The following is a 24,962-nucleotide window of genomic DNA, read 5'->3' as shown; positions in this document are numbered from 1 at the left end:
GTATATTTGGAAACATGAAAATAAATGAAAAAATATAGCAATATATCATTGGCATTCCAACTATTAAGACAATTGCTGCTTGGTTGCCCATGAGGTGATTTTTTTACTTTATGGGAAGTTGTAAGCATTTTGACAATGTATTAGGGTTTTGTTATTATTAAACTTTATATTAAAATTACATTGCACAAGTAATACCTGCAGTTTAGAATTCATAGATTTATTTCTTTATATTAATGCAGAAAATAGTGATGAGGGGTGGGGAAGCATGTAGATAAGGACCAAAATAGAGGTATTTTTTCTAAACTAGCATCTCTCTGCCACATCTTCAACCTCTTCTGGAAGGTCTGATGTGCCCTCTTCATTGAAAATCATTGGCCGGCCTGTGCAACCACTACTGCTTCTGGGAGTATGAGTTCCATCCCTCAGAAACAGTGCAATGGAAAACAGACTTGGAATCTCGAACCTGGCATTGTGTGTTGTCACCTCTTTATATTCCAAGTAGGCTAGAACCATGGAGAAGAGATTGCAAATAATATTTTTTTTCTAAAATTTCAATTTCATATATGTATATTTTAAAATATTAATGAATTTTTATTTTTATTAAAGTGATATATATATATATATATATATATATATATATACACATAGTATAATAGTATTTCAAGGCTTATAAGGAAGTTAGCTCCCTGTGCCATCCTTTCCCATTTCTCAGGAGGCATTTCATTTCAGCCTTTATAGTTTTTTTTCCCTAGCACCTTGGTTTCAGATTTCTAAGTAGTATGCTTACACAGCTGTTTCTTTATTCGATAGGTGAAGATTTCTGCCTTTTTACTTTTCCCTTCTCCCATTTTGTTTTGGTTTTTTGTTTGTTTTTTTTTTTGGTTAAATTAGCATCGTTTGCATTATAGTGACCATATTTCTATTCATTTCTGAACTAGATGGTTTACTATGCTTACATTTCCATTCTCATAGGACATCTTGTCTTGGTTTTACACACATATCGCTAACTTTTCCAAAATAGTCCCAAGTAAATTTGTAAAATTCTTCTTTAATCTACCTTCCACATGGTCAGAGCCGAACAGAGTACTTGTTTCAGTCTAACTTCTCTCTCATCTTAGTATACAGCTGTTTCCTGAGACTTCATCATCCTGCGATTTGTTTTCCTCTCGCGAGTGGGATTACACATCTCCTGGACCCCCTGTGTTCGTTATTAGGTTACTTTCCTGTTAAAGTGGAACACTTCCTTCAGTAACTTCTGGAAATGAGACTTTAAATGTCTGACAGATACTTTGGCTTGGTATATAAAATTCTAGGTAGAAAACCAAATTCAGGATTTTGAAGGCATTGCTCTATTCTAATTAAAGTGTTGCTGTGATATCTGATGGGATTTTAATTTCTGATTTGTTTCTTTTTCTTTTGTTCTTTGAATCTGTACTGTTCTAAAAGCGGGTGGTACTGTGCTTTGGTGGACTCTGGCAGTCTGGAAAATACTAAGTTCTTGACCTCCCCTCCCCCTTCACACACACATACACATTTTCTTTGATCTGGAACTCCCATGAGATGCTAGAGCTGCCGGGTTGAGCGTCTGGCCTTATTTCTTTTTCTTGGGAGATTTCTGTAACATGGTTTTCCAGTCTTCTTATTGCATTATATTTTCAGCTAACGTGAAATTACCTGCCTGTATTTAGCTCCATACTTCACTTTTGCCTCCAGTTCCTGAGCCTGCCTGAATTCTGCAGGGTCTGTCACCTCACTCAGCAGTGATGGTCCTCCGGAGGTCTGCTAAGGCAGGTACCAACCACTCTCTCCTTCCCATGTTTGATACATTTGTTGAAATCTTGCTCAGTGTTGTTTCCTCCTATTTTTATACTTGTGGTTTTATAATTTTTATTCTGCCTTTTTACTGGGATTTTAGGAGGAAGAAGATATAAGCAAGTGTTAATTTGTATATTAAATTTATAGACGGGTGCCTTTTTTTGTCAAATTGATGGGTAGTTGCTAGACAGGATAACTGGGGATTCAATGTGAAAGAATGCTTGAGTTTTCTTCAGGGCAGTAAAATGGTATATGAGAGACCAATTCATTCCTTGATTCTTGGTTAATCTTGCTGGCTTAAAGGAATTTAAAATGGTCCCTGCCTAGTAAGTTCTTCGAGGTTCAGTCATTAATTTTGAACCAACTGGTATCTTTGACTCAAGTCTTTGGTAGCATGTTTTAATTTCCTGGGAATGAGATAATATTTGAAAGAAAAAGGAAGAAATACTTGAAAATATCCCCAGGTTGAACAGTTCATGTGAGAATACCTATTTTCTTTTTGTGACTCAAAACTTCTGGATGTGGCCTTTCAGATACAGAGTAGATAAAATGAGGTAGGTTGTCTTGTTTTGTTCTTCACTGGTTCTCCAGAAGTCTAACGGCTCATAAGCCATAAAAAATCTCATCCCCCTCACTGGTGTAAAATAGGGTTGAATTCAGACTTTGGCAGGAGGAGTTGCTTAGTCTCCATTTTCCTCACCTTTGAGGCGGAGTGGAGGGGACTGATACTTCAAGGGTTAGGTTTACAGGAGAGAGAAAAACAGTCAGTGTTCAAAATGAGGCCATCCTATTATTTTTTCAAAGAATAGATGGTTTAAAACAGATGAGGTAGTTGGGAGATTAAAGCTGAATATGATAATTAAAATAATAGCTAACATTCTCATTTTCCAAGAAATTTGGTATAGATTTTAATGTATTATATGCTTCTAAGAAAAAGTTACTAGTTACATTGTCTTTCTTCATGAGCTGGTCCTCAGGTATAGATGAAGCTTTGAAAGATGACACTCTTTTCCCCCAAAAGGAGAGTGAGGTCCATACTGAATACAGACGTAAAAGGAATTTTGTGGAGCAAACATTTTCTAATTGACATGCAATATGTCTCAAGGATGAATTAATGTCTGTCTAGCAATGGCAATGGAGGGTAGGATTATAAAGGGTTATATATCCGTTTACCACTTAACCCTCAGTATCTTGCTCGGATAGTCAGGGGGGTAGGCTTGTGGTATAGTCTACTCCTCACTGTGCTGCTTTTATGTACCCCAGAGGGCAGATGGTCCTTGGCATGTGTGAGAGGGAACCACGTCAGAGGCTGACATTCCTGAGAAAGGAGGATGCATTAAAAACTCACAGAATAAAGCCTTTGAAAAGGAAAGAAAGTTGATGAGATAAAGTGCCTCCACTGCCGGCAGTGGGGGCACTGGGTCTGTAGCCATGCAATCTCCCACGCACAGTCCGCTTCTGTAGCTACTGCAAACCCTACCCATGCACAGTCCGCTTCTGTAGCTACTGCAAGCCCTAGGCGTCCTCTGATCTGCCCTCATCCTGGTTAGATGGTCAGCCTTATTCTTTTCCTGTTGACTGGAGTCCTGTGCAAGTTAGTTGTCAGAGTGGCAGCTCCAGCCTGCTACCCGATATTTATATATGAGAGCACCTCCTGGCAGAAGTGCAGGAACTGTGTCAGTTTACACATCTACCAAATAAGGTCGTAAATCTCAGTCCAATCAGAACCTCATCAGTTACCATTTAAATCAAGGCATGGTGGTTCTTTTCAAAGCATAGTCCCAGTACTATATTTACTAAAAACCTTAGGCACTGTGAAAAAAAGTCACTATTTGGAATCTTACACTGCTTGGCTAAGTTAACACTAAATATAGACCAGCAGTTTCATGCTGGGGTTTATGGGCCTTATAGGAGCACCGTGTGCTGAAGGGAGGCAAAGAAAGAGCTACAGAATTTCTAGGAAGTCATTATAGTTGCTTCTGAATAATTTGTTTTTCCTGGTAACCTAGCAGTCAAAGCTCACATTTTTGTAAGTAATTTGCATGCTATTACTCTACTGAGACTGAATTATGATTCTTGAGGCTGGGATGTTTTTTGTTGCATGTGCTCTATGCTTTTTTTTTTTTTTTAATTTTTAAATTTATCTTTGGCTGCGTTGGGTCTTCATTGCTGTGCGTGGGCTTTTCTCTGGTTGTGGTGAGTGGGGGCTACTCTTCGTTGCAGTGTACAGGCTCCTCATTGCGGTGGCTTCTCTTGTTGTGGAGCACGGGCTCTAGGCACACGGGCTTCAGTAGTTGCGGCACGCAGGCTCAGTAGTTGTGGCTTGCAGGATCTAGAGCGCAAGCTCAGTAGTTGTGGCCCACAGGCTTAGTTGCTCCGTGGCATGTAGGATCTTCCAGGACCAGGGCTCGAACCCGTGTCCCCTGCATTGGCAGGCGGATTCTTAACCACTGCACCAGCAGGGAAGCCCTACTCTGCTTTTTAAACTTTTGATACAGATGATTTAGACTTGATTTTAAAAATTACTTCCTGGATGTGAAGAGGCACTGACTCTGAACTGGAATTATAGAACAAATTACCATGACTTGCTCAATAAAGCTTCCTATTAGCTTTGAATTAAATCCTATTATAACAATTTTTATTTTGTGGCAAGCAGTGCTGGTTTGAGTTATTTCTCTGGCTTGATACCAAGCACCTATGGTAAAAAGTAAAGAGCAAAGCAGATTTTCATAGACGATGATATTGGTCAGAATATTTATTAGTAGGTAGTCGAAGAATTCTTAAATGACAAAAAGAATCAGCTGTTAGCATTGATCTAAACTGGAGGAAAATAAAATTACTTACATGTTTCAGCTCAAGGTATTAGAAAGGGTTCCATGAAAAGGATGCTACTTTGGTTGGTCAATCTTAATGAGCAAATTTGCACACCGCAGTTAAGAAGGAGGGCCAAGTTAGTGCAATGCAGAATTTAGTAACATTCTGGCTGCTCCAGCACTGCTGGTTGTTCCCAGATGCTCTCATGTGGAGATGCAAAGATAGCAACAACTGGGTGTCAAACAGCTATGGGTCCTGGCTTGAGGGCCATGTGATCCTGTATCCATTTACTTACAGGGTCATTTGCAGGCTCTTGGCGTCCGTGAACCACACTCAACTCAGTTTTTTCTAGTGGCTCTTTATTTTTCATTTGCATGTTGCGTTTAATTAAAAATGCATTGAAATAGCATCTGTTTACATTGTGACTTTACTCAAATGAAGAGATTTCCATTCAGAGCACTTCAGAGTTCACTCTGAGTTGTTATGTTAGTGCTTCTGGGTTTGATGTCGCATTGAATCACCTTTTGAGTTAGCAGCAAGGCCAGTAGTTTGGAGATTTTATTAGTCGTGCAGCTCCTAAGTCAGTTTTTGTAGCTATGATTTTCTAGCTAGTCCTCTACTTTGTAAACACTGATTCAAACCTCAGTATGAGATTTAAGCAATAGTAATTACATCCCTAGAGGGGAATCTAAGGCTCAAGGATGTCAAGTCAGAGATCCAAAAATGAACTATGTGTCAACCACCAAGCCTAAAATAGACGCTGTGTCTGGAACGATGATCCTATGATGGGACACAACCTTTATGCCTCATCAGATATTAGTGTTTGGGATAATATATAAAGAGAGGATAAAATATAAAACATTTTTAAAACAATAGGAATCTGTGACCATGCATCATTCAACACTTGGTTTTATCTGTAAAAGGATGAGATTTGATTGATCTCTAAGGCCCCTCTGTTCTATATGCTGTTACTTTTTTTTTTTTTTTGTCACTTAAAGTCATTCCCTTAGGAATGATCCATGAAGTATATTTGGAATTCAGTAATATCTATATCTAAAGTGCTTCGGTAGTATCTTACCTAAAATATTCAGGGAGTTAGGTGTTCTTGTTAATTAAAATTTCAGCATAATTGAAACACCCTTTTAGATTTTTACTTTGAAAAAAAATTTAACTAGTTCATGGCTTTTCGAGCTAACTGTTTTTCTTAGCTAGGGTTCTGGGGGAACTTTTTTTGTTTTTACAAGTACTAGTAGGTTTTTAGTTATTACTGGGAAATTGTTCGGTCTTAATATTTTAGTGTGCAGTTTAATCTGTTTAGCAAATGGCTGATACTATTTTTTTTTCAGATCTTCTATAGGTGTTCATCTTTTTGTTCCTGAATTTGGTTTCTCCTAACTCTAATCATATTTGCCTTCATTCTGTAGCTGGGCATTAAAGGAAAATTTTAAAATGTTAAGAGGAAGTCAATAGTGTGTTGCCACATATAGGCAGATGCGAAGTTTTCTGCATGGCTTTTACTAAAGTCCAGATAGATATGACACGAGGATTCTTAACCTCAGTTTTATGTTAGTGTACTTATTATTAACTGCCTCAAATTCTTTTGGAAACAGTGAGATTTAAATCCTAAATAAAATATTTTAGGTGTTCCAACTTAACATAAATCACTGGCTTCTAAACTTGGCACTGGGCATTTGAAGAATAGGATTGGAGATTACCCTATGGAGTGTTCAGTCAATTGGGGAAATCAAAGATGTAGGCAAATAAATGCGATAAAATAGAACAGATGTTCTGATAGAAGAATGTACAGTATCCAGCAAGGGCACAAGGAAAAGACAGATTGATTCTTAATGGAGGTGAGGTTTGAGCTGAGTCTTGACAAAGGATTCAGGAATGGTGTGGAGAAGAAAGGTAACACGAGGGAAGGGGCAGTGAACTCTGAAGCGTGAGGCCTGCTTCCAGCCCAGCAACTAGCTAATGTATGATCTTGGGCATTTACCTTCTGAGCGTCAGTTTTCTCATTTGGAAAGGATGGGGGCTAGATGAGAGCATGTCTAAAGTCCTTTCCCGATCAAAAAATCCCACATCCATTATTAGACTCATTTTATGAAAAGAGATAACTGTGAAGAAGAAAGCTTTGATAGCAGTCAGAATTTGTCTTCCTAGAACCTTCTTTTCATATAATTAAAAGGTCACAGGTTCTCTGTTGTGCTAGAGAGACATCTTAAAATAGAACTTTTTAATCCATTCAGATTTTTCAGTGTAGCTTGAACTTGTGCTATCATTAGAGAATATTATCTTCAATGTAAATCACAATTTTAGAATTACTTATTACGTAAGTGACCGCACTCTAAGGAAACACAGAAGGAAGAGACCTGAGAGGTCCTGAAGTTTAGCCTCCAACAGCTGCAGTATTCATCTCCGTACTCAGTTTGCTAAGATTTTTGTCTTGAGGTCTCAGAGCCAGTCTGTAATGACTAAAGGATACCTTTAAGGTGGGGACTCCTATACCATATTGAGGGAGAATATAAAATGTATAGTTTTGTATTAAAGCCTCATCAATTAGAATGGTTCACAGTAACATCTTCTTCTCAGAATTTTTATGGCCACAGGCTGCCTAGCTTAATTTTATCTTTTTATGTGTTTATACATCGTCTTCCTGCACAAAGGATTTGAGAAGTCTCACCAGAATACGAACAGTGTAATAAAGAGAAACATTCAAAAATCAATTACAGGGCTTCCCTGGTGGTGCAGTGGTTGAGAGTACACCTGCCAATGCAGGGGATGCGGGTTCGTGCCCCGGTCCGGGAAGATCCCACATGCCGCGGAGAGGCTGGGCCCGTGAGCCATGGCCGCTGGGCCTGCGCGTCCGGAGCCTGTGCTCCGCAACGGGAGAGGCCACAACAGTGAGAGACCCACATACTGCAAAAAAAAAAAAAAAAAAAAATCAATTACAAAAAATTAAAAGAGGCCCAGGGTAAATACAGACAGAATTGAGAAATCTGAGCAGGAAGAAAGAGCAAGTGCAGATAAGCAGGGTATTAAAGCGTTAAAATTGGGACACACACTTGACTCTGAGCTTCCAGGCAAGCAAAGCAAAAAGAAGAGTTTCAGTGTTGTACCCAAAAGGAACAGCTAAACTTTTCTAGCCCTTCATTTGGCAGTAGTATGTGTGGGTGGGTCTTCACATGCCAGCCCAACTTCCTGTGGGCTGTGATCCATTTGAAGGCCGGCTCCCCAGCCCCGCCTCTCGTGTTTAACAGCAGTGTTTTCTTCCAGGGACAATGAATCCTTCTTCCCAGGACACCGGCTCTGGCGGCATTCCTGAAGATAGAAAGCTTTATGTTGTGGATTCCATAAATGACTTAAACAAACTAAACCTCTGTCCTGCCGGATCGCAGCATCTGTTCCGTATGTGTGCCTTCCCAGGCTTGGCAGCCCGTCCGGGCTTCTTGGCCACCTAAAAATAGCGAATGCTGAGCTGGACCTGTGGTCGTGGGCTGGGGGCGGGGTGGGCATTAGGAAGCCTCCGCGTTAGAGATGCTGTTTAGTATTAGGCAATTTTTGCTTTTGTTCTCTGAATACTTGCCAGGCTTGTGGGCTTTCTTGGCTGTTAAGCAAGATTTGAACTCTTGTCTTTAAAAGTTCTAAGAAGTTCCCTGTGGAGTTTCTCTCCCTGGAAAGTGGTGGAGGCTGCTGAGATGAGGCTTACTCATCCCTCTTGGCCGCTTTTGTGCCTCCTAGTGACCACAGCCAGGTCACCGAGGGTGCCCACTTTCCTAGAGAGGTCTTACTTCATAGCGGATTGTTCCACACGTTTATCTAGTTTTAAAAAAAGTCATTAAGATTTTGTTGGGCAAAAAAGTCAGCTTCATTTTTTTAGATTACAGATTGCCTCAAAGCATTAGAAAGAGGAGGGGGAACACAAAATAAAAAGCTGCTGAATACTAAATACTACATGTGTATCTTGTCCCCTAAATATTATAAATGAGTTCTATCAGGTTATTCTGAGCCCCATCTTTTCTAGCTTAAACGCTGACATTCCAACACAGGTGATAAATGCCCACTTGCTGTTTGTTTCACATGCACTCGAAACTCTTACTGTCCCAATTTTATGTCCATTATTCCCCTTCTAAATCCTTTTTGTTTTAATTTTATTTTTATTTATTATTATTTTTTGGCTGCATTGGGTCTTCGTTGCTGCACGTCGGCTTTCTCTAGTTGCGGTGAGCGGGGGCTCTTCATTACAGTGCATGGGCTTCTCCTTGCAGTGGCTTCTCTTGTTGGGGATCATGGGCTCTAGGTGCGCGGGCTTCAGTAGTTGTGGCATGCAGGCTCAGTAGTTGTGGCTCACGGACTCTAGAGCGCAGGCTCAGTAGTTGTGGTGCATGGGCTTAGTTGCTCCGTGGCATGTGGGATGCTCCGTGGCATGTGGGATCTTCCCGGACCAGGGCTCGAACCCGTGTCCCCTGCATTGGCAGGCGGATTCTTAACCACTGCGCCACCAGGGAAGCCCCCTAAATCCTTTTTGAATTCTTGTTTTTCTCTTCATTTTAATTTGTTCAGGTTTTCACCTGTTTTTACTGTAGTCAGTCTCAATAAATGCAGGTGTTTGGGTGCCAGCTTATGCCGTGGCTATGATTAGGAAGGAAAAGCTCTGGAGGGTGTGACACAGGATGTCCCTATAAAGCACAGGACCTAAGCCCCCACCTCTCCATAATCAAGTAGCAGAGGGTGTGGGACTGATACAAAGTAGGAGGGATTACAGAAGGCAATTCAAGGATCTCCATTACCGCAAGTTTCTGTATTTCTTTTTCAATTTAATTTGGGTGTTATTAGGCAAATAGGCCTTACAAAACAGTGACCAAATGCAGACAATTCATGGTTTGGGTGAACCAAGCTGTTTTATAAGCATGGTTGCATTTTCAGTTCAATGGTAAAACATTTAAGAGAACCTTGCTTCCAGAGCGTGTCCATCCTGGAAACAGCTTTTAGAAACCAAATCACATCAGGGTCATTTTGATGTTGTTGTTTAAATGGATATAAGCATAACTGGTTATTTTTTTAATTTTTTTAAAATTTATTTATTTTTTTTTGCGGTATGCGGGCCTCTCACTGTTGTGGCCTCTCCCGTTGCGGAGCACAGGCTCCGGACGCGCAGGCTCAGCAGCCATGGCTCACAGGCCCAGCTGCTCTGCGGCATGTGGGATCTTCCCGGACCGGGGCACAAACCCGTGTCCCCTGCATCGGCAGGCGGACCCTCAACCGCTGCACCACCAGGGAAGCCCATAACTGGTTATTTTTATAGGAAATAAAGTTTTCTGGGAGATATCTCAGAGTGTTCAGCCTTTCACCCAGAGTAAGTGGCCCACAGCCAGCTGTGTTTTATTCTTGGCTCACTTTGGGAAAAGGGCAATAGAGCCTCCATCACTCTGAACCCTTAACTTCTTTATTCCCTGCCCACCACCCACCACCACCCTCCCCCAAGCAAAAGAAAAATCCAAGTCTGGCTACATCAGTGTTAACACGATCTTCAAAGAATTTTCCAAATAGGGGCTGAGGAGATAGCTTGACCTGACTTGTTCTTTGGATACTGATATAGAAGAAGGTGAAAAATTCTCAAAGAGCACCCGATCCAAAGACATTCCTCAAACATAAGTCTCTTTCCAGAGTGATCAGAAGGAAAATGGGCATATCCCTTACATCTCTCTCTCTCTCTCTCTTTTTTAATGCTGAGGAGTTTTTGTCTTTGTTGTTGTTTGTTTCACATTAGCTCTAGAGGAGAAAATCCCGGACATCGGCACTAACTCAGGAAATGGAAACCACAGTCTGTTTTTGGTGGGGCTGATCATCGTGCTGATTGTCAGCCTGGCACTGGTTTCCTTTGTGATATTTCTGATAGGTGAGTACCATCGACACACTTTTCATCACTGCTGTGCACTTACTTTGTAGCTGGTTGTTTAGCTTTGCTCCGGTAACGAGGCAGTGCTTCCTGGCAGTCAGTGCTGCCGCTGAAGGCTGAGGGGGCGTGAATGCCTAGGGTACCTGCTGCTCTGGGCCGGGTCGCTGGGGCACACATAAGCCCGCAGTGCCAGGAGTTCGCAAACATGGACATTCAATGTTTCTATAATGCTTTAATTTCTCATCTGGAGTCCCTAGCTGCCAATGGTAGGCAGCTTATTCTAGCTAACTTTGGGTTTTCTTCATCCAACACATGGGTTCTCCATGAACTCAGGTCTATAATTTTCAGTCACAGTCAGGTTCACCCCCTCTTCCAGGTTCCCTGGCTTCCCTGAAATCCATTAGAAGCACTAACTGGGCTTGTGCCAGGGCCCAGAGGCAGTGCTGGGATGGGAGGAGACTGCTCCTGTCTGACACCGCCCAGGCTGGCGTCCTGCCTGCCCTTGGCCTGGGCCCTGCATGTCCGCCCTTGAGTGGTGACCCAGGCTTTCCCACACAGCCCCTCAGCCAAGAGATCCCCTGAGGTCTCAGTGCCACTCTCCTCTCTGCCTCAGGTCGGGGAGGGGTGCTGTCCATCCTGAGGCACGTTGCCCTTTCAGGAAAGCCCACCAGCATCCTCCCTGAGCTGTCCCCTGCAGACCACCATCTGGGGTTACTTCAGTTCCCTCCCACCCCTCTTAAGAGTGGATGGAGCCTGAGAGAAGGAGTCACGCTTTATACCCTTTTGCCTGGATCCACCACACTGTCATTTCTTCTGCCCTGCAGGCCTTGTAGCCTTCAGAACTCCTAAATGAGCAGTGGATCCCATGGCTCTGAAATGCCTCTATTTCAGATTCATTCAGGATCAGTGGAGGTAGCAGTGGTGGTGATGGGAAGTGGGCAGAGGGCATGACTCTTACTTACAGCTTCTAACCCCTTTTCCTCCCCAAAACTTCGTCTCCCTTCCAGCTTAAAGGTCTTTTCCTGGTATAGGTTTCAGAGCTGGCGCGAAGCGGTGATGTTTAATTGCTCCTTTGTCACCCTGCTGATGCCCTTTTGCACTTAGAAGCTACAGTGTGAACTCTCCTTACAATACTGGTGCCCTTGCATGTGATTATTCTTTGGAGGAGGGTTGGCCCTGAACCTGCAGGAAAGAGGACACGGATTACTCTTCTGAAATGTTATACCACATAAGCTGATGCTCCAAATATCATCCTGCCTCACCTGCCCGGGAAATGACTCAGTTAAACTATTGAGAAATTTTAGGTATGCCTACCGACTTGGGAGCAATCCAAAGGGACTGCTGTTTTTTGTGGGAAAATAAGTAGTAAGATTTAGGGCAATGATAATTTGAAATGTTATGTATTGGGTGCCCACTCTGTCCCAGGCACTGTGCTGAGCATTTATGTCTGTTTGCTCACCCCTCATAACAACCCTATGGTGTAGGACCTATTATTATTCTGGTTTTATCAATGCTGAAACTGAAGCTTAGAGAGATTAATTAATATGCCCAAGGCCAACAGACAATGGTGCCTAATCAGGGCTCAGAGACACCCCTGCCTGACATCAAAGACCATTCACTTTATCACCATATTACACCCCGTTGTATGAATAAGATTTATCTTATGTTTGCTTCTAGTGTTTTATATTGAGGGCAAAGTCATATCAAGAAACAGAAAGAAGGGACTTCCCTGGCGGTCCAGTGGTTAAGACTTTGCCTTCCAATGCAGGGCGTGTGGGTTTGATCCCTGGTCGGGGAGCTAAGATCCCACATGTCTTGCCGCCAAAAAACCAAAACATAAACAGAAGCAATATTGTAACAAATTCAATAAAGACTTTAAAAAAGATGGTCCACATCAAAAAAACTTAGAAAAAAAAAGAAAATGTGAATAAAGAAGAGTGTCTTTTTTTGGACAATTACTCTTTGCTAGACACATTAAATTCATTATCTTAAGTCCTTACTCTACCCTTCAAGGTAGTGTCTAATATTTCTATTTTACCGATGAAAGACTAAGGCCCAGAGAGTTTAACTCTCCACATTTATCCAGCTAGTCAGAAGCAGAACTGGGATTCATAGCCTGAGCTGTCTGCCTGCAGACCTCACTGGCCCTCCACTGCCTGTGTTGAAGTAATAATAAAGGCTTCCTGTGGTTTTCAGATAAACCTTAACCCAACCTAAGACCAGAGTTGGCACAGGCAGCTATAAATGAACTTGGCCTGTGCTCATCTTTAACAAGGAAACCTTTTTGCTGTCAGTGGGGTTCAGTGCAAATTTGTGTCATTTTAACTGAAGTGTAAGAACTTATATTCTTTATAACCCTGACATTTTTATGCAAGAGAAATAAGGCTATTTTATACTGATTACATTGAATAAACTGTTGAGCCTTGTGTTTTTGTCACAATCTCTGTCCTAAAGAGGAATAACGGACAGCAAGGATAGGTTACCGTGGGTGCCTACCTGCCTCTGTAGCAGTTTCCAGTGGCCAAGCAATGTAGATATGTGGGATGTGATTAAGTATTGCCTTAATTTAAAAAAGGGTTCTATGGTCAAATGAGTTTGAGAATTGCTGGGTTAGTAATACTTAAGGTATTTTATTTTACTACTTGTGAATTTCCAAAAAGCAGCTCAGGCATGATTTTTCTCTAATGTTTTTGCATATAGAAACCTTTTTCTCTTTTGGAATTTAACTTGGAACCACTGTATTGTGGAACAGCCTTAGTCCAATATGGCTGCTACTTCCTTCTGTGTTTGACTAACGTAGAAGTTTCCCAAGAGGGGAAGTATGTCACGTGCTATGGATTTATTTGTTTCACACTTTTCTCCAGAAGCAAGTGGTATCTCTGCCTGGCTCTGCATCAAAGCTCAATTAAAACCTTTCTGTCATGTCTTGGACCATAATTCATCCAACATAAGTTTTCAGATATGAGGGAAGGGCAGCTTCTGGGCAACAGTTTGTCCCAAGCCTGGAAGGTGAGGCTCTAACACTTTCCCACGTTAGTTTTTGGCTAAACCCAGTAGCAAGTTACCACCATCATTAGTTCCTGAAAGATATCTTGGAAAAAACTTGCCTGCAATGGAAATGATAAGGAGCTCATGTATTAAATACTGATTTTGTGCTGCTTTTCTTGGAAATTTTAACTCATAAGCAGACCTCAGAGTATTCCATTCCCTGACCTACTCAATAACCAGGGGTTCTATTTATTTTGGAAATATGGACTCTCTGCTCTCAGGGTGGTCTGAGGGGAATTATTATACATTCATTATGGGCTGGTAATTTAGAGCCAGGAGAGCTGTGTATATCAAAGTAGTCTGGAACCCAAGATATCCCATCTCCCACATGTGGAGTGAAAAACCTTTTCTGAGAGTGGGTCTCAAAATGAGACAACATAACAGTCACTTCTGTGGGGATAATCAGACGCTGGTGGTCTCCTTTGGTTGCTCACAGCAAAGTACTTCTTAGCGAAAATCTGTGTGGAGTCTGCCAAAGGTAGTCAAGTCTTTCACCAAGAGGTCAAAATAATTCACTTGATAGGTAACTTCAGTCTTCATCAGTTTCTCTTCTGAGCTTCTGGGCTGCGTGGGATACTGGAGCAGGGGATTTGCCAAGAGGGCCTCTCAGCTCTCAAGCCAAGCACCCCAACGGGGCTCTGATGAGTCCCGATGGAACACACTGGAAACCAGTGTAACACTGTCTGTTTTTCATTTTAAAGTTCAAACTGGCAACAAGATGGAAGATGTGTCAAGAAGACTAGCAGCTGAGGGAAGGGACATAGATGATCTTAAGAAAATCAACAGCATCATTGTAAAGCGACTCAACCAACTGGACTCTGAACAGAACTAAAGGAATGATCTTCCAAGAGCAACTGCTAACACCTGAGCTTCTCGCTGTCCTGGGAGGGTACAGGGTTAAGAACCGACCAAGGGCACATCTGCAGGCAACAAAAGGCCAACTTTCCACTACAGGGATGGGAGCAGCTCCAAGGCAAGGGGGGCTGGGGACAGCCGCCAGAAGGGGGCTGGTTTTGTGGTAGGGTCCTTCAGCTTTCATGGGGTTGAAGGTGGCTAGCACGGAAGAGAACCAACAGGAAACAAGAACGGGAATTTGGCTCTGTATGTACAGCTTCTTTTACGAAAGGAGCTTTGGCACCAGAATAAGTTCACTGTGGCCAGTAAATTTCATGGCACCTCATGTAACTTTATGAACTCCCTCGAAAGCCTAAGGAATTCATTGAATTATTTGTGTTCAAGGGAATCAGGTGATAACTCTTTGCAATAAAATAGATTCTGCTCAGGTGATTACACTTTGACTCATTTCTCCAGTGACAGGGGGTGGGCGCCCTCCAAGCTAGTTGCCTACTGGTACTTGCTAATAGTAGTTATGTGCCTATGGTAGGGTGGGGCCAAAAGAGAGAGCCCTATTTATTCAACTAATGTTTATTGAGCTGCTGCTTTGTACAAACCACCATACTCCAGAGAAGCTTACATTCAAGTGAGGAACAAAGGAGACGTATAGTTATGTGTAGATATATAAGCTTTTTGACTTTGTTTCTGATGGGAAAAAAATCCTTCAGTATGCTACTGATTAATTGTGAGGAAATCTGATAGGTTTGTAGCCTTTATTAAACTACAGTGGGAAACCATATATTTGGAATATTTGGAACCTGCCTTGTTTTAGCACAAAAGACAAGGCACAGAATTTATGAAATTGGATATGTTGTGATATAAATCAGCTTTAAAAGCATGAGTCTTAGAAAATCTTTTATTTAATATAAATATATTGTGTAAGTCTGTTGTGTGAAGTCTATTGCAATTCTATCATTTTGGGTTCATCAGAAATATCTGGGTTTATTCTAAAGTTACACACATACATAAACACATTTTATAACACTAAATAGTTAATGAAATAAACACAAGACATTTCACCTATCCATTTTTGCACTCAAAAACATTTGTACTGCATACTTAATTTTTAAAAATTGACATCATGCAGAATATTTTAAAAATCTGATTTGTATTTATTGGAAAATTCTTATTGACCTGTTGATGGGGTGCGGCAAAATAACTTATCAGGATTTGCTATAACATTGTTTCACGAACTACAGATGAGCTGATGCAACAACTCTTTTTAAAAATACCCATTTCTTTCTTTGAACCTGTTTGGTCTTGTTATGCCTTTTTTTTTCTTTCCCCTACACAGTGGATATTTTGTGCTCAGTAATAAATGATCTTTATTCCAAGGAATTTATGATTTTTATAACATGAAGTAGTGTAGTGTCTGATAAATCATTTCATCCATCTTGTTGGATCTGCACTGTCCTGCCTGTATGGCATCGATGGAGCCATGGTCACGTACACAGCCTGGGGAACTCCAGGCATTACAGCTCCTGGTATTTGGATTCACAGATTCGCAACTTCTATTGATCCTGTTGTAAAATATTGGCTGGCTACATGTAGTCTTTTTTTTTTTTTAACACAGGGATTTAAATTTGTTATTAAAGCTATTATTGGAACAACTGGAATAATCTGAATAGGGTCTGTAGACTAGATAATAGTATTATATCAATGTTAATTTCCTGATTTTACTAATAGTATCATGGTTATCATGAGACAGTTCTTGGTTTTAGGAAACACACATGGAAGCATTTAAGGATAAAGGGACATCATGTCTTCAATTCCAAAATGTTTCAGAAAAATAAAAGTGTGTGTGTGTGAATAGATAACTAATAAGAACCTGCTGTATAAAAAAATAAAATAAAATTCAAAAATTCAAAAAAAATTTATGTGTGTATAAAGCCACTATGGTAAATGTTAACATTTGGAGAATTTTTGTTTAATAAAATCATCCATTTTTTTCTTTCCTTTTTCTTAAAAAACAGCTTTGAGATATAATTGACATATAAAAACTATATATTTAAGGTGTATAACAATGTTTTGATCTATGCATACATTGTTAAATGATCACCATAATTAAGCTAATTAACATATTCATCACCTCTACATAGTTACTATTTGTATGAATGTGTGTGTGTGGTGTGTATGGAAAGATCTAAGATCTATACTCAGTAAATTTCAAGTGTACAATACAGTATAGTTAAACTGTCGTCACCATTCTGGACATTAGGTCTTGAGAACTTGTTCATCTTGCATAGCTGAACCTTCATACCCTTTGGTTACATTAGTCTCACTGCAGTCAAATATGGTGGTTGAGACATGGGCTGGGGAACCCAACTGTCTGGTTCGAATCCTGGTGCCACCATTTACTGTGGCTTTGGGGAAATTAACCTCTTTCCTCCTTTATCAGTAAAATTAGATCATTATAAAATGTTTTTTAGTATTGTTGTAAGGCTTAAAAGAGTTGATAAATGACTTACACTGTGTCAGAAACAAAGTACTCAGTAAATGCTAGTTATTGTAATTATTAATGTTAAAAGTAGTAGGTGTTGTATAAGGGAAATAACCCACTAAATTTAACATCTACTGATGGGGACTTAGGGCCAAATGTTTTTCTGCTGCACTTAAGACCATAGCATCCTGATCTGATCCGACCAGCGATGGTGGGGTAAGAGCTTTTGGCAAAACAACGTGTTAAGCTAATTTACAAGAGGTGATCAATATAAGCAGGAGGGTTTGTGGTTTTCCAAACGATCTAGTCTGAAGAACATATCAATCCACATTTGCTTCTCTGAGGTCTGTCCTGGACCAAAGCACAACGCGCAGTGGCAGGAGGGAGCCGGGACAGTAATGTGAGGCAAAGGAGTAGAAAAAGAAAGAAGGGACTGCTGAACTGAGACATGTCCTGATAGGGAAAGAAAAGAAAGTTTTGCATCTTTCTTTGGACTTTGTACATGTTCACAAGAGGCTCAGAGAGAGGTGATTTTTTTCTGGCAATGGGCTCTGTCTGCATGCCCTTCCTGGTGTTGCTGTGATAGAAGGATAATCCACGTCTTCTGACCCCAGGAACAATGCCATGCACTTTTCAGTCCACCAGGAGGACCCTGGGAGAGCCTTCCTACAGCTCCTCAAATTGTTCTGATTGGCAACCACCTGCAGGTGAGCTGGCCCCAGACCCGCCCACCACACTCTGCTGTGACACCTGGAGGCCATTGGGGTGTGGAACAACCCGGAAGGAGGAGGCTTCAGCTTCCCAGTGTGGCTGCCCGGCCACAGATTAGGGAATACGGGGTGCTTCTCTCTCCTGCAAAGACCAGGGTCATCTGGCCAGGACTCTGCCAGTGGACACCAATCTCCAAAGCAAGGCTCTTAGGTAAGAAGAAAACCAGGAGGGTTAAAAATAACACAATTGCAGGGGCTTCCCTGGCTGGCCGGTGGTTAAGACTCTGCGCTTCCAATGCAGGGGGGGCGGGTTTGATCCCTGGTCAGGGAACTAGGATCCCACATGCCGGGGGGCCGGAAAAAAAGAAAAACACAATTGCTTTTTTTTTTTTTCTAACAGCAGTCTGTGGTGGAAAAGAGAAAAATTTTGGTGTGCATGACATTTGGACTGAGGTGTCTTGGGAAATATTGCACAAACCATTGTGTTATAATCCATTTTTATTGCTTAGAAAGAGAATTTTAATGGAAACAAGGTCTCTCTGAGTCATGGTGTATAAAATAATTTTATTCCCACTTAAAATAATGACCCCATTTAAATTCAGTAGAGGATGGCCAAAAGAAACATCATAAGAAAAGACTGGTAATCTATCCCCTCTGTGAATGAGTTTGCTCAGAAGAAGCTGTGAAAAAGCATTAGGACTATGAGCTATCTTTCCACAGAATTAGGAAGTGTATTTTTTTTAAAAAAAGGAAATTAAACATATTCTTATTGGAACCCATGTGTGTACTTATTTTCATTTGGTAAAGATAAAAACTTCTCAGTAAATTTTTTTATAGGCAAAACCTTACTGAAATATAATTCTGCTTTTCACGATGATGAAAAGGATTAAAAAAAAATGACAAGCAATTTAGAACAAACTTAATTCCCTGTAACAAGCAGGTGTTGAGCGTATATGTGGTGCCCGCCTGTGTGGGCTGATGGTACAGAGGATTTAAGAGGAGGCTAATTGGTCGTGCAAATAAGACACGTAAGAAGCCAGTAATGATCGGTAATAATGAACAGGAGAAAGCAGCTCCCCAATGTGGCTGTCCAAGGATCAGCTGGGAGGCTTAGAAAGACCCAGGTTCTTGGATCCTATTCTCAGATATTCTGACTTAGCAGGCAGGGCGGATGGGATTGAGAATTCATGATCTTAAAAAGCTGCTGTGGTGAGTCTGATGCTCAGTTTGGTTGAGTTGCTGGACAAATGATGTATTCGGAGTAAACTTGTGTTTGGATTCTGGTTCTGCGCACAAGTTACAGTGAGGCCCTCACCTCTCTTGCCTCTGTTTCTTTTTTTAAAAATTTCTTTGTTTTTGGCTGCTATGGGTCTTCGTTGCTGCATGTAGGCTTTCTCTGGTTGCGGTGAGCCGGGACTACTCTTTGTTGCGGTGCACAGGCTTCTCATTGTGGTGGCTTCTCTTGGTGCGGAGCATGGGCTCTAGGTGCATGGGCTTCAGTAGTTATGGTGTGTGGGCTCAGTAGTTGTGGCTCACGGGCTTCTCCTTGCGGTGGCTTCTCTGTTGCGGAGCAGGGGCTCTAGGCGCGCGGGCTCGGTAGTTGTGGCTCGCGGGCTCTAGAGTGCAGACTCAGTAGTTGTGGCGCACAGGATTAGTTGCTCTGCGGCATGTGGGATCTTCCCGGACCAGGACTCGAACCCGTGTCCCCTGCATTGGTAGGCAGATTCTCAACCACTGCGCCACCAGGGGAATCCCTTGACTCTGTTTCTTAACCTCCCTGACTTTTGGGAGTTTCGTCTGTATAGTGGGAGGGTGTTGCTGCTGGTGAGGACAGCGAAGTTGACAGAAAGTCTTTCAGGCTCTGTGCTGTTTATAAGCGGCTCATAAATTGTATGTTAAAGAGGGGGCCCAATTGTGGATGTTATTTTTAATCCTCAGGGAACACTATTAATCTCTTGTCAGAGGAACCATAAAAGTCTTCAGAAGAACACTCCACTTCCTCCCTCACCTGTCTTTTTTCTTCCCTCCCCCTTCTCATCTGTGCTTGGCTGAGGATCCAGTTTAGGGGGCTGTTCAATTTGACTGAAGAGCTGGTTGAGGGCCGTTCTGAGAGCAGAAGGTGTCAGTGAGAACTTGGGAATGCTGAAGGGCGAGGAACCTAGGGAGAAGCCAGACAGAGGGGTCTGCTCCACTTCCTGCCCCAGGAGAGCAGAGAAGAATTATTGCCATAGGAGCTTTGTGGCACCATGACCTAGGGGCTTCCTGGGAATGTGAGACACGCAGGCCTGGCCAGGCTGGTAGACTGCCCAGCAGTTTGTCTTTTCACATGTTGGAAAAATTGTGATCAATCTTGATCTCAAGACACAAATGATTCAGATTTCCGTTTTGTTTTGTTTTTAAGAAAACTAATGCTGTTCAGGGCCCTAGAGTCCTGTGAGTGGCCTGGTAGCACCTTAGAGTCCCCCCTGCCCTGGCCCCAATTGTCAGGATCTGCCTCCTGGTCATTTGGGATGGGAACCTCCTGTCTTGGATATTTTCATCTGAAGACATTTTATAGGTCCTTTGACAGAATTTTGACATTCCCTGGACATTGAGAATCACGTCTGGGAATGGTCACCCTCCTCTTTGATATAACAGTTATAAATGACTCAGAGTTGGTGGGATAAAAAAAAAAAATCAATACCCAAATATTCAATAATCACCTGAAACCAATGACAGTCATGGGCCATGAAGTGAGGCAAATAATAAGTTCAATCCTCAGCACCTGAGGAGCAAAATCAACAGTTGAAACAGGGACTAGGCCAGGTGCAACTCTTAAAACTGCAAGGATTAGAAATCCTGTCTTCAATTTAGGTGCATTTTCTGTCTTTGCAAGAGTTCATTTGGACACAACTTGTGTTACCCCTAAATTTCTCACCACCTAAGAGAAATCAAACTGCCCCTAGAGAAAGGCACATTATTGGTCAAAAAGAAATCAAAGAAACTGTTGATTTTGTTTCATTTCTTCTTTCTCTCTTTTTTTGCCTTCAAGGCTGGTCTTGCCAATAAAATACATAGGGATTTTTCTGTAGACATTTGCTTTTAGACCAGGAATGTGGGAAGTAGGTTGTGAGGGTAAATAAGGGCAGAGAAAGCAGCCCTGGAGTGAAGTATAGATCCCACCTGTCAAGCTGTGGCGTTTTAAGTCTTCCCGGATAAAGGCAGATGAGCTCTGTCCCGCGTCTTGTATGTGAAGAACGAATGGGCTGTAGAAAAGGAAGTCATGATCCTAATTTCTCGTTGTTTCTTGGCCTCCTCTGACTCTCACATCCCCTTTCAAATTATGAAACATGATTCATTCTTCATGCATGAATCCTCAAAGAAATGGATTGTAACAGCTTATTCCATGAGGAATATCCTTCCTGAATGTGGAATACTGCTGCCACAGAGCATTTATTGCCTGATGAACAAATGGGGCGGGTCAAACAATTGAAAAACCAATTAATAATCTAATTATGGCCTCTCAAATGCTAAAAATGTCTAATGTTCCATGTCCCAAAGTGGTTTTAAATATTGCCACAAATAGACTAAATTAGAATTCTACCCACATCCTTCTCCCTCCCCCAAATTTAGCAAATTTCTTTAAATATTGATGAGTTGGGGTCAACTCCTGAATTACTATAAATCCATTCAGGGGCTCAAACATTTTCTTACAGGCTCAGAAAACACAATGATGGAAAAGACATTACTTAGCCTTTGAGGTACATTCCCTGACCTATGTTTAACCTTCATTTAGTACAGATGAGAGAAAACCCAGGTTCTTTCCATATTACTTGTAGAAGTCACAAAGGAATCATTCATAATTTTTTCTCCAATGGACACAATGCAATCCTTTGAGCCTAGAACTTCATGTGAACCTCTCAGATTTTGCCTTGTCATTGTGTACCTGTGTTGTACCCTTTGCATGATGTTCTCATCTGGGCATCCTCGGGCTATAGTGATGGCTCAGGAATGGGAATTTGTGTAATTAATCTAGGACGGGTTTCCATGCTGCCTGCATTGCCTCTGACTTGCAATAGAGCCAAGTGCTGCTCACTAATGAGAGGGGAGACACCTGGTGGCAGTTGGTTATTTCAGAGGAAGGAAGTCAATTTGAAAGGAAGAAAGAAGGCAGGAGTTAAAATATAGTGTGTGATGCTGGAGGGAGAGTGAATGGTTGCATCAGACATAGGACAGCTGGGGGCTACATGTGGGAGAAATGGCCACCAGGCTAGGAGGCCACCTTGATGGTGGTGAAGACCATGGGCTTTGGAGTCGAAGGACCTGCCTTTGAATCTGGCTCTGTTGCTCACAAGCTGTGCGACCCTGGCTAAGTTACTTACCTTTTCTGAGCCTTGGTCCCCTCATCTGTAAAATGGGAATAATACCTGCCTCACAGTGTTGCTGCAAAACACCTGGTGTTTGGTAAGCTCTTGATTAATGAGAGTGGCTATTACCTTCCCTTGTTCACATAAAGAAGGTGAGAGCAGGGTTTGAGGTGAGGGAGAGGTTTTCTGCTGGCTCTAGTGAAGGGCTGATAGTTCTTTTGAATTTGGAAAAATTCCCTGGAAGGGGCCTCTCTGATCCTACTTTTAGGAAGGTCCACAGAAGGTAACTTATTGTCAGGCCTCTGTTGGGAAGTATCTTCCCATGAAGCAATAGGAATTTATTAATTTCCAACGTCTTTTCACTATGCAGACATGCTGCCCTCATGGAGCTTACCCCTAAGTGGGGAGACAAGATTACCAGACAGAGGCAAAACAAGAAATAAGGCATGGTTAAGTTCCCAATTTTGTGATCCAGAGAATAAGATCTGGAACAGTTCAGGGGAGGAAAGGCATCTTCCTGAGCTGACAATAGGCTGGCCATCTATCCTGGGAAAGTCTTCATTCGCTGGCAAGCTGGGATGGTTGATCATTCTACCTTCAGAGAGAATATTGATGCCACCAGAAGGGTTCCTCTGGATGGCTACCTTCTCTCTCTGCAGACTTACCTACAACTTCACCCCAGCCATGACTTTTCCTCAAGAATCAGATCAAGGTGAACTGCCTTCTGTCCTTGATCCCAATCTCTTTTCCTTATCAGGGACCATGTTCTATTTAGTCAGTCTGTCCCTTTCCACTAGCTCCTATTCCTATAGATACCCATTTAAGTCTCTCCTATCCTTGTAAATCCTTCTCCAATTACCCCCAATGGCCACTATCTTTTTTTCTTACTTTCCTTGTCTAGACTTCTCAAAAATGGTAGGCTGCACTCATTGTCTCTTACTGTTTAACTTCCCATCCATTCCTCAGAGATGTGACGTTCACCCCCACCTGTCTACTGAAACTGTCCTTGCTAAGGTTATAACTGATGACCTCATTACCAGATCCAATGACTATTTTTCAAACGTGTTGTTAATGGAAATTTATGTTGCATTTGACATTGTTGATCATTGCCTTCATGAAACTCCTTAGTCCCTTGACCTCTGGGTCAGCACTCTCCTGGTTTTCCTTGGATGCTTCTAGGGTTTCTATTCTATTTCCTCCTAGGGCCCCTCTTGCTCTACCTGCCTCTTCAATGTTGCTGTTCCTGCTCTTCTCTCTCTACACACTATTCCTGGGTTAGTTCATTTTATGGTTTCAAATGCCATTTTTATTTATAGATGACTTCTACATCTATTTCTTCAATCCAGATCTTTCCACTGTGCTTCAGATATAGAAGAAATTGCTCAGTATCTGGACCTAGATACATTCAACATGTCCAACACAAAACAGATTGCCTTTCCTCATGAAAATTTCTCCTCTTCTTGTACCTCTTTGCTTAGCTGGGGGCATCACCAACTGCCCAATTACCCAAGCCAGAAACCTGGGGGATCACCTTTGACTTCTCTCTTTTCCTTACTTACCATATGTGGTTAGTCATCAAGGATTTTTTATTTGACCTTCTAAATCATTTCTCAAATCCATCCTTTCCTCCCTATCCCTCTGACCTGTGCCCAACTTAAGGTCATCATTGCCCTTTGTCCGAATGATCACAATAGCCTCCTACCTGGTCTCTCAGACTCAATGTTTATTTCTTTCAAGTCTTCACTCTGCAAAGTCATTAGAATAATCTTTCTAAAAATATAAATCCATATTCTCCCCGGTGAAAAATCTTTAATAGTTCCCAAATCCTACTTTGTGGGTCCTTACAGCATGTCGTTTCCACTGCAATGCCTTCGTTCATAGAGTCCCTTCTGTCTGGGGGACCTTTTCTAATCCCTCCATCTCAACACCTCTTCTTCAGATATTGAGGCTTCTCAGACATAGTCTCTAAAACATTTTTGGATTTATCACCTCAAGGAGACCTACCCTAATATTTTCAGGCACCAGAAAGACTTAGAGTCGGGCATACTGGATTAGTATCTTAGGTCTACTTCCTGATAGTTGCATGGCCTTGGGAAGAAAACTTAACCTCTCTCCACCTTAGTTCTCTCCTCTATACAGGTGAGAATGATAATCATCAACCCCATGGTGTGTTTGAAGGGAGATGACATGTTCGTGCAGTACTTAGCACAGGTCTTGGCTCATAGTTTTACCCTGGACTCTAGCCACCATGGCAGTAGAAACCATGTCTTTTTTTTTCTTTAACCAGTTAAGGCGAAAAAGGGACTTTATTGGCTCACAGAACCTGGGTCTCAGGGACAATTGAGACTAGGAACTCAAAAGCCATCAGGACCATCCCACTCCCCTCTCGGTCCTCTTCTTCCGTGTGTCAGTTTTATTCTTTTTAATTTTTTTTTATTCTCCTGCAGATTGATCCTTCCAGGTATTGGAACTATGGCGCCAGCAACTCCTGCCTTAATGTGAAACCGTGTCTATCTTATTCACCCTTGAATCCTCAGTGCCTGACGGTGTCTGGCAACAGAAGGAGACTTTTTAAATAAAAGAATAAAGAAATTGTATCTGTTAGGAATATTTTTATGTACATGTATCTGTCCTACAATTTTCTGCTTATTCATAATGTTTGGGGATAAGAAATCTATAATTCTCCTAGGCCTTGAAGGGCCACTCTCCTATTTAATAGTGTAGCTCTTTACTCATCACATTCATTCTGCAAGAAGAAAGGTGATTTAATATGGAAAGATTAGAGATGTCAGTTGACCAAAGAAGGACTTTTTGTTAACATGTAGTGACCACTCTGGAGGAAGCCATTGCTTAGTGGACTCTGACCAGGCAGCTTTTGCTGCTAAGGCACATCCTCTTTAAACATGTGTCTGCTGTCCTGGGGCAGGATGTCTGGGGGAAGCTCAGTCAACAGGGAAGACAGGAAGGGGATCTTGCAGAGAAAGGAGGTGAATGGA

General features: G+C 41.8%; 1 protein-coding gene across 3 annotated transcripts; it reads left to right on the top strand.

Moving 5' to 3' along the window:
* The first annotated feature begins 8 nt into the window (after positions 1 to 8).
* LSMEM1 (leucine rich single-pass membrane protein 1) lies at positions 9 to 14,863 on the top strand. Of its 3 annotated transcripts, XM_022589767.3 has the most exons (3): positions 9 to 8,037; positions 10,400 to 10,528; positions 14,278 to 14,863. In XM_022589767.3, the coding sequence occupies exons 1-3, from the start codon at positions 7,911 to 7,913 to the stop codon at positions 14,406 to 14,408; spliced, it is 387 nt and encodes a 128-aa protein (XP_022445475.1). In that variant the 5' UTR covers positions 9 to 7,910; the 3' UTR covers positions 14,409 to 14,863. The 3 variants fall into 3 exon arrangements, 1 of the variants encoding a protein (XP_022445475.1); XR_016394295.1 differs by lacking the exon at positions 9 to 8,037 and having other exon boundaries at positions 10,436 to 11,832; positions 14,278 to 14,365; XR_016394294.1 differs by lacking the exon at positions 9 to 8,037 and having other exon boundaries at positions 10,443 to 10,528; positions 11,536 to 14,371.
* Positions 14,864 to 24,962: the final 10,099 nt, after the last annotated feature.

Source organism: Delphinapterus leucas, chromosome 9 (genome assembly GCF_059928025.1).
Source record: "Delphinapterus leucas isolate spDelLeu-1000000601 "Yukka" chromosome 9, BTC_Dleu_Yukka2, whole genome shotgun sequence".
NCBI lineage: Eukaryota > Metazoa > Chordata > Mammalia > Artiodactyla > Monodontidae > Delphinapterus > Delphinapterus leucas.
This window is presented reverse-complemented; position numbering and strand designations above follow the sequence as displayed.